At 44.0% G+C, this 10,570-nt stretch overlaps 1 protein-coding gene across 1 annotated transcript in view; it reads right to left on the bottom strand.

Moving 5' to 3' along the window:
- Positions 1-1,647: 1,647 nt before the first annotated feature.
- Positions 1,648-10,570, bottom strand: part of LOC106820798 — a 13,482-nt gene continuing 4,559 nt past the window's right edge. Inside the window, exon 4 of the mRNA XM_014825371.1 lies at positions 1,648-2,473. Coding sequence (XP_014680857.1) covers positions 1,971-2,473 — 503 coding nt within the window. The 3' untranslated portion in view covers positions 1,648-1,970. The remainder of the gene's footprint in view (positions 2,474-10,570) is intronic.

Raw genomic sequence — 10,570 nt, 5'->3', positions numbered from 1 at the left:
AAAAAACAAGTGTTTGACATTTGTGGCCTTTTATTGTTCGCTGGAATCAAAGTACATCAACAACCACGGCAAATATAGTAATTTACTGATGTAAATTTGAAAACATGGCTGAAAAATGTTACGACCGGGACTTTCTTGACTCATATACCGGAGCAGCGGTCAGCGGGACCAGCATGTCGTACCGGGAGGATTCCGATGAGACCGGCGGGACACTTGGGACGTCTGCATACGAAAAAGATGGCGCTCTACGTAGCAAATAACGCTCAAATACGCGGGCGGTCGCCGAATTTTACCATGTTTTCCTATAGCTCCATAGCTCGAAATTCCGAATATTTCCATGTTTTGATAGCCCGAGAATGGTTTTCGAAATTTCGAGAATGCATAATTTCGTCTTATGCTCTATATTTTCGGCGCGAACGAGCATGCGCAAATCCTCCGATATATCTCCTTGGAAAGCTGAGAAATTATTCGAAATGTGTATATGCATAGCCAAAGCGCACAAACGGAGTTCACTGGATGTCTTAGAGTTGCCAACGGAAACAGTATTTCGCTGAATTTCTGCAATTTTCCTAGAGAGCACGTCGCCAACACTAGGTGCATACGATAAAAAAAAATATTCGCTAGCGTCTCAGCCCGTCGCAGAGGCGACGTCGGAAAGAAGTGCGGGCGGTAAAATCGTCGACCGGAGACTATGTCCAGTGCTGATCATAGGATATATAGCCGCCGTCGGCCGTACGAAAAAGATGGCGCTCTGCAATTCGCGTGCGCAAATCCTGCGATATTTCCTCTTGTGAAGCTGAACAGTGGCGTAGCCAGGATTTTTTAACAGGGGGGCCAAAAACAGCGAACTGCGCAAAATAGTGAATGACTTAATATTTTAATGGTTCCTCCGCTTCGCTCGCCACACCCTGTGCTCCCCCGCCTCTCAGCTCTGCAATCTTTGTTTTGGGCGCCATGTAGCGACATTTTTGTTCGTTGTTCTCTGCTCCCTAGATATGTGGCGAATCCAGGATTACGAGGAGGTGGGGGGGTGAAACACCAATTTGCACCAATTTGCAAATTGCAAATTGCAAAAATTAAGTGTATAAATGCAAGTGTATAAATTAGTATCTTGCCAATGCGCGACGTAAAGTGGGGCGGTGAATGTCATCCTATAACCCCCCCCCCCAGGGGCAGATCCAGGATTTTTGAAAAGGGATGTCCAGGAAGAAATAAAGGGCAATTTTTCCTTTTTAATTTTTCTGGTGTTTTAGTAGGGCTTGGGGGACTTCCCCCAAGAAATTTTTTTTTAATTGGTGCATTCTGAGAGTATCTGAGCAGTAATTTTGATATCTAGAATGCAAGATGGAATTCCAAATTTTTAGCAGAAAATTATCTTTTAATTTTTTAGGGCGCTTTGAAATGAAAGGGGGTCCGGACCCCCCGGGCCCCTCCAAGATCCGCCCCTGCTCCCCCACCATGTTCAGCTTTCCAGGAATTCAATGTCTGTTATGCTATCTGATCACATGGATCTAGTAACAGCTACATCCAGCCTGTTGGTCATTCATCTACTAAGACTCAGGTGTGGCATGGGCGTTGACGTGCATTATGCATGCATTGGTAACAGAAATGTGTGACTAGAGGCAGAAATTAACGGGAAAACACAGATAAAAGCAATAATTTATTTATTAAAGGCAATATATTTTGACAAAATTTTACATGTCAGTAACATACATTACAGCGAAAATGAAGCCAATTTGATTTCATCGTTTATATAGGACAGCATCGCCAGTCGTAACATTGAGATAATCGTCAACATACATAATATCAACACGTTTGAATTTTCGCTCAAATTCAAATTGAATCAATTTTCGCTAAAAATTTAGCGATAAAATGCGTTACATTTCGTGTAAATGACACACAATTTCGGTAGACTCGCTGTATTGATGCCCATGCCGCGCAATCGATATACACAATGCAATTTACTTTAACTAACGTTTCCCATATCCGTTGTAACGGCTGTATTTGGGTTTGAATACTAAATACTTGCTCCATGATGTCAAGTCACTGAATATAGCATCGAAAACGGTGGCTACGTTCGCCGATGTTGTCTCGATCGCGTCCAGTTGCGAGCAGATGAGCGCGTACTGGGCCTCAAAGAATACTATCTGGCTGTCTGTTAGTATAGAACACGTATAGGTTACACGCCCGATTGAGTTACCAATTGGACATGGATCAGTCCCAATGGTCATGTCGGAAATGTCTAAAACGCAGCTAGTCGACCCTACACAACCAGCACTAAAGGTAGACGTAACGTCATTAACCATACAGCCGGTGAGGTCAGTAGTCATGGGGTCATTAGTGCACGTGGTGCCGTCGGTTGCAGGGTCGTAACCGTACGTCACCATGATCGTAGATATCTGCGTCATACCACACGTGATGGTGATCGGCGCATCGTCCTCGCAGGTCATTGTTGGGATCGGAGTGATTCCATCTGGAGCGTATAAGGCGCGGTATATAGTCTGATTGCAGTGCACGATGCATGATTATACATGCGTACGATGTCATCATTATAGTGTTCGATTATAATGGAAATTGACTAAAAGGCCTTTAAAGCATCGTTCTCTTACTCCCCTCTTTGGGATTATTTACTCCTGATATATATATATATATATATATATATATATATATATATATATATATAGAGAGTATAATATAATAGTAGTATATTTTACTCTCTCTCTCTCTCTCTCTACTTATTATCAGAAGTAGATAATAGATAATAGGGATTATATTCTCTCTCTCTCTCTCTCTCTCTCTCTCTCTTATATATATATATATATACATATCAGGGAGTAGATAATAGGGATTATATTCTCTCTCTCTCTCTCTCTCGTCTCTCTCTCTCTATATATATATATATATATATATATATATATATATATATACATACAGGAGTAGATAATAGGGATTATATATATATATATTATATATTATTATATATATATTATTGATATATATATCCTCTCTCTTTCTCTTCTCATTCTCTATCACTCTCGCCCACTCTAAACCACCTCTCTCTGTCTCTCGTTCTCCTACGCGCCGCTCTCTCTCATTCTCCGCCATCGTCTCTCGCACGCGCACTCTCTCTTTCTATTCTATTCTGGGCAGCTTTACCTGCGATGGGATTGCCTGGCCAACAGCATCTCGATTGCTGCCTTCTCTGCTTGCAGGGCGGCTATGAGAGCTGCCTGGCTGTTCCTGAATTAGTTATATTCGTCGTCAAACGTCAGCTGGGTGTCGGGGATGGGCAGCATTAGTGTACTGGTAAGTGGGGCTCCGGCAATCTCAGATAGTGAGTTAGGACGGCGCAACGCGACGCACTGAAAACCCTAACAAATCAGAAGTACAAATATAGATGAACGCCGGGAAACAGACGGCGGTATGAGTAAGCCCGCAGCTGCGGCCGAGGCAAGAGACTCGCTTGCCCTTGCAGAACATTGTGAATTTACTCTTACATGTGGCTAATGGCTAACTTCCACTCGTCAGGAACACAAACCATGCCTGCGCCCCCAGGCAAATGAGTTCGCTACGGCCCTGGGGTATATATCCGTTTCCACAACTCCGTGATTGTGCTAAACATCTATTAGAGGCCCTTATAGATAGCGCTGTAGGCTCGCGCCAGTTGTGTAAGGAATTGCGACGAAACTGCAGTGAGGTGCCTAATGTCAGTTTTCTATAGGAGCTTAGTCAATTAATTGCTAAGCATTGGAATCACGATGGATAGCAATATAAATAAAACCCCCTTTAAAAAAACAACCAAACTGAATATGGCAATGAACAATGAGAGTAAAAACCAGAGGCAAAATGTTCTTTCGTTTACCAGGTCAATGTTGCGATTTGAGAGTAGAATAATTCCAGGCGCAGTGGCAACGCACAGATTGCTATAATATGCACAGTAAAACCTACACCTCCGGCCGTCTCTGTGGGCATCAATGTGACAATATAATTGTCAGTGAAACGTCGATCAAGACAAACAAAAACTATTTAAAGGGGATACGTTATAACCCTAGGTTCCTTCGCTTATTTTAGGTTAAAGTTGGCTTAAATACGCCATATACAAAAATTTCATTGTTCAAATATATGGTGATATAAAAAAATGATTTTTTAACGTTTTATAAGACCATACGCGTCTGTAATCGTTGTTCACAGACGACGGTGCGCCGCACTACTAATCCATCTACTTTCATTGTTGTGCGCATTCGCATACTTTTTGGCGCAGGCTATACAGACTAAGGCGTGACTGCTTTTATTTATTCATTTAAGAGGAGAGGAAATTGACCAATTACAATATAAACAAACCGCTTTAGATTTTTAGTTCAGTTACAATATTAAGACATTCGGTTAAATAACAAGCGTTGTAGGTATCAAATATAGTTAGTCCCTTACACTTTTGGATTATGGCCTTCCGTCTGTAACGTGCAAAATAATCGCGGGTTGTAAAAGCACTTTCTTAAGAGTGGCAGCACAATAGGCAGGATTTGCCATATGCTTCATGTCACGGGCCAAAATAAAGATTCGAAACTCAGTTGTTTTATGGACAAACTATGTTAAAGTGTAAATGGATTATAAAATTCGTAGCGTATATACCATTATTCGTTTCATAATTACCATTAATCATATATACCCTAAAATTCTAAGGATGTAGTAATCCAATTTTAAGGTGGAGAACATTAAAAGGTGGAAAGTTACTTTGCAGGAATACACATTCAAATTACACATATATAGCATACGATAGGAATGCTCGTAGTATCAACGAGAAAAATTACGTCATCGCCGTAACGAGTCTCGTTGACCCTCGTTGACCTTCAGGCGCGAGAGAACACAAGCGTAGAGCCCTTAGACCGAATTTGACCGGCGCGCGGCTTGCTATGTAAGGGCGCAGGCGGCGCGCGAGGCGCGCGTATCCGGTTGTTATTTGGGAGCGGTCGTACGTCTCGTCTCTTCCTGTGTGTCGACCGGAATTTTTCTCCGTACGGCCTGAAGTTTGCCGCTGGTGCGCACTGTCTAGCTCACTGGAACACGCGTGGGATAGCTGACGTAAGGCGAATCTTCGCCGCAGGGGGCTGAACAATGGATGACGCAGCATGACTGCAATACAAAATCGAGAATCGCTACAGCGATCGTTGGAGATCGTTTTAAAGTCTATCAGTACTGCTCTACTACAGTACAGTGCATGTTCGGGAATTGCTGTTGCTATAACGGACGAGAAACTAAGTGGTCCTCTTACACACACAATTATAAGTTGCATCACGAAACTAGCGGCCATGGTTACTTCTGATAAATAATCCATTTGCCCGCACACACACACAGCACACACACACGCAACACACACACACACACACCACACACACACCACACACACACACACACACACACACACAGCACACACACACACAGACACACACACAAACACACACCACACACACACACAAGGCGCACCACACACACACACACAGCCACCACACACACACACACAACACACACACACACACAACACACACACACAACACACACCACACGGGCAATCACGTACATAGCGCACATACTTCCGCAGCCGCTGCGCACGCACGCTGATTTAGACAACGGTTTTCAAACTCACTTACCTGACAGCGAAGATAACCAGGAAGGCAGATAATAGTAGTCACGGCCCGTCATCATTTTCATGGTCCCGTTATTGCCACGCTGATACTGTTCACTGTTCGTGCCAAATCCTATTCCGTTGATGACCTTATCAATTTCAGATGATATATATGTCCTAGCTCAACACAGCTTGACACACTCGACACCACGCGGTCTGCCAGATTTAGCAATGGTTGTTTCCCAACCTACACACGCGGCTCTCTACATAACATATACTCGCGCTCAAGTATGATGCTCTCAAGTGTACGCGCCTCTCTGAGAATCTTCGCGCTTTGATATAGCGTGAATGTAGATTAATGCGTCCAGATTGAAAAATACGACTGAAGTGGAAGCTGTGCGTGACATAAGTCGCCCAATTGGTCAGGGCGCGTCGGACCGCACTTTCGTACGCACGGTGTTAGGAGCTCAGTCGTCGTGCGTGACAATTAGATTAAGTCGCGATATCCTTACTAGTCCTACCATACATAATTTCGCATTTCCTAAAGCTAACACAAAAGCGACGACGAAACCGATTGTCGCGTCACAGGCGTGCGTTATATTACGCTATGGACCACATGCGTGCTTGTGATAATGTAAGAGTGGGATATCGGTTCGTTAGACATGTTAGAACGTAACGGTTGTGTAAAACTGGTGTGACAACCATAGTTTCATTATTAACACGTCGCATGCAACATTGTACACATACCGAGCTGTAGTCGACGGTCTCTCCGTTCTACCAAACCTGTGATCGTTTATTCTTTCTCCATCTTCGTCCGACTTGTCTTCCTCGTTAGCTGTCAAGGGTCGTGGTTCAATGACCGCTCGCGACTACCGTCCGGATGGTACCCCCTTGGGATTAAATTCCTCTGTTTGATAAAACTACCCCGCATTTCTTGGCGGAAGTTAATTAATGTGTTCGTAACCATTAAGAATGCCTTCTGTAACGTTAATTTATGTCCACTTAAGTTATGCAGCTAATGTCTTCTGGCGCTCATCGCGGCCGCTCCCTGAACGATTGGTGGTGTGCTGAATTCGCCTCTCTCTTTCTGTTAGCTTAAAACACCGGTACTACAATAACAATGTCGGTGGTGCCGAAGGTCATGCCAGCGATTTAGTCGGCAGTCCAACCCAGGAAATATGCTCAAAAAACCTTTGATGGCATTTTTTGTTCAAAGCTGGCAACCCGGCTAGAAAGTATCACTATAATCCAGGCCTTTCAGAATCACTCGGTTTCCAAACTGACATTTAACCTTGAAGGTCAAATTTGAGAATCAAAGTCAAATGATGGTCAAATTTTATATATGTTTTATTTTTTCTTGTACTTTCATATAACATTGATTTTTTAATCGAATATCGAATATTTTAATAGAGTTATAAGGGTTCAACATCTAAAATAATAGGTTAAATGTGAAGAAATCTTCGAAAATAAATGCCAAATTCTCCTTAATGTGTTGCTTTTTTGTGATATTATATAATACTCTTTATGATGCCTTTTCTCCTTTACGTTTAGATTTACATACAGGAATGATTAAGTGCTTCAATTCCAAAGCCCTTAAGTAGTATTGACCTAATTAGCATAATTAATTAGCTGTATTATAGGAGGTCAAGAGGTCAATGGTGATGAGCGTATGCGTGTGTGTGGGGTTTGCGTGTGCCTGTGCGTGTATTATGAGCGTATGCGTGGGTGTGCGTGTGGCTGTGCGTGTATAAGAGTGTGGTGGTGTGGTGTGTTGCGTGCGCCTGTACGTGTATTAGAGTGTGTGTGTGTGGGTGTGTATATGAGCGTGTGTGTGGGTGTGTGGTGTGCATGTGCCTGTATATGAGCGTTGTGTGTGGGTGTGCGTGTGCCTGTGCATGTATATGCGCGTGTGTGTGGCGGTGTGCGTGTGTCTGTACGTGTATATGCGCGTGTGTGTGGGGTGTGCGTGCTGCCTGCTGCATGTATATGCCAGCGTATGCGTGGGAGTTAGTGCGCGTGTAAGTGTGTGTAGTGTGTGTGTGTGTGCGTGCGTGCGGTGCGTGCGTGCTGCGCTGTGTGTGTGTGCTGTGTGCGTGCGTGCGTGCGTGCGTGTGTAGTGTGTGTGTGGTGTGTGCGCGCGCGTGTGTACGCGCTAGACGGTTTGTGAATGCACAAGCGAGATGCCGAGTAATAATACATTACTGCTTTACCTACATCATTCATTACATGCACGTTTAATAAACGTAAAAAAACATTCAATTAGATCATGATGTTAATTTAGATCATGTCGTTATCAAATTTAAATCGTCTTATCATTTTGTTCCAGGAGGAAAGGATATACTAGCGTAGCATATAGTACGCGTTCGGCGTGCGATGCTTAATTGTGGTTTGATGAATGGTTGTGTAGTGTGCGTGGTGCGTGCGTGCTGCGCTGCGTGCGTGCTGTCCGCGTGCTTGAGCGTGAGAAAGAAGAGAGATGCCTGGTTAACTCAGAGCTAAGGTGGGCAATCGTAGGGAGATGCTGCGAGCCAAAGCGAATTTTGTAGGTCGGATTTTTCTAGCGCAGTATCAGGCTGGGCAGACCCACTCCAATAGACAGATATATATTTATATCTCTTTTTATAAAAAGAGAAAACAAACGGTCGTGGTAACTAGCTTGTAGTTAATTGGAGTAGGGAGGCGTTCAACTCTTTGACCGCGCCATGTCGAGCCACCGTTGTGTATCGGGTCAGCAGTCTATCTAGATGGCTAGGTTTCTACACGGCCTAGCTGTCTACGTGTATTTGTCACGTAGCTGTCACTGCATTTATGGTTGTCGGGCGAGTTTAACCTATGATTTCCATGCTCTAATTAGGGTTCCAATCGTAGCCTGGCGTCAGATTGCGTAGGGATGCATTCATTTTAAAAGTATGTAAGTTTGTGTTCTCGTTGCTATGATCGCGCACGGAACAAACAGCGCAAATAACAAGTTTATTTTGTAGCGTGAGGCCGCGACCGACGGCACAGCTAACATTAGCGACCAAACTATAAGTAAAGATGAAAGCGCACGGGGTTTTACGGTTCGGATAAGAAATCGATTTGCCGGTTTGCGCAGAATGGAGAGTGGTCAGGTGCATCGATCATACGTATCAACTCAATGTTTACACAATCAGCCATGTCAGGTGCATTGATGATACGATGAACCCCGTTGACCTGTGACCCCCTGATAGGTGCCATGTGTGTTATAGAATGTTTGTGACGTCATGAATAGGCAGCCGCGGATGACATTTGTCTATATGTACAAGGAAATCTGTATTCCTCTTTGGTTTTAATCTACGGAATATAGTTATTGTTGCCTAAGTCGCCCTTGCGTTTATCGTGACAATAAATATATTATATCGTTATCCGCTTGTGGGGTGGTTGATCAGGCCGTGATCGTCCCACAGCGGTGACACGTCCGGTCTTGTACCTCCACTGCCAGACACGTGTCATTCTGGCCAACGACGACAATGACAAAATCAGAAACACGGAATAATGCAGCACTTGGCTAAATAATTGTTTTACTAGACACACTAGCCAATTACAATAGTATTTATAATTAATCAAGAAAATACGAAAGTCAATCTAAGAATATATCCACGTCAGTATTACTGTCTGGCAACTTTCATATATATCTCCCGTTACCAACTCATCGCCAACGTGACCTTGCACAGGGGACACGCGAATTGTGCCACGTGCTCACGTCTAAAGGAAGCTATCCTAATCTTCCACGCATGTTTAGGCTGAAGCTGCAAGCCTCCTCGTCAGCAATGATGACCTCTAGACGTGTCAAGGTTCGTGTCAAGCTTCGGTGCGCACACAGTTGTATGATGTCACGGACGTGAAGTCGTTTGTATAAGGTGTGCAGACGATACACGACAGAACCCCAAATCGTAGCAATACAGCCAGTAATACAGTCTTTTCATTTATAAAAATCATCGTTGCAATAGTATAAAAAGCTGTTAAAATACTGAAATTCTTAAGTAATACACAACAATATAATACTAAAACGATACGAAAATAATACAATACAATACAGGCATTTTTACTACGCATATACAATACAACTGACGAGAGAAATAACTCCATGACGACAAAAGGTTACCGATGATGGACACGTGTGACAGTGATCAATACCGTATTGGTACTAACCCCAGTCATTCTGCTCTCATAATTGGTTCATATTATGATCAGATCTAACTGAGTATCACAGGATTGATAATAACAACATGTAAAGTATAGGTTCCGCATTCCACCGTATTTGCCTGTTAACTTTAACAGGAGAAATCACGAGCGATATTTTGTTTCGCGAGGCGCGTTTTCTCTTCGGTATAATACTTTTTCGTATTTCTATGTATATCTATATATGTGTGTGCGCGTGCGTGCTGTGCGTGTGTGCGTGTGAGCGTGCGTGCGTGCGTACCTGCCGTGCCTGCGTGCGTTGCGTGCGTGCCGTGCATGCGTACGTGCGTGCGTAGTGTGGTGTGTGTGGTGTGTGTCGTGTGTGTGTGTGTGTGTGTGTGTGTGTGTGTGGGTGTGTGTGTGCGGTGTGTGTGGTGTGTGTGTGTGTGTGTGGTCGTGCGTGCTTGCGTGCGTGCGTGCGTGCGCTGGTGCCGTGCGTGCGTGCGTGCGTGCGTGCGTGCGTGGCGTGCGTGCTGTGGTGTCTGCGGCTGGTGCGGCGTGTGTGTGTGTGTGTATGTGTGTATGTGTGTATGTGTGTGTGTGTGTGTGTGTGTGTGTGTGTGTATGTGTGTATGTGTGTATGTGTATGTTGTATTGTGTATTTGTGAATCATGCTTCTACACGTCTATCAGTGTCGGGTCGCAATGGTACAGCACAAAGTATGCAGCCGTGCTGGCTGGTTTTATTTGTTAATAGTCTGATATAAACGTTTAAGAGCGAAGCCCGTGCGTGCTTGCCAGATCCTCTCTT

Source organism: Priapulus caudatus, unplaced genomic scaffold (genome assembly GCF_000485595.1).
Source record: "Priapulus caudatus unplaced genomic scaffold, Priapulus_caudatus-5.0.1 Scaffold2, whole genome shotgun sequence".
Taxonomy (NCBI): domain Eukaryota; kingdom Metazoa; phylum Priapulida; class Priapulimorpha; order Priapulimorphida; family Priapulidae; genus Priapulus; species Priapulus caudatus.
This window is presented reverse-complemented; position numbering and strand designations above follow the sequence as displayed.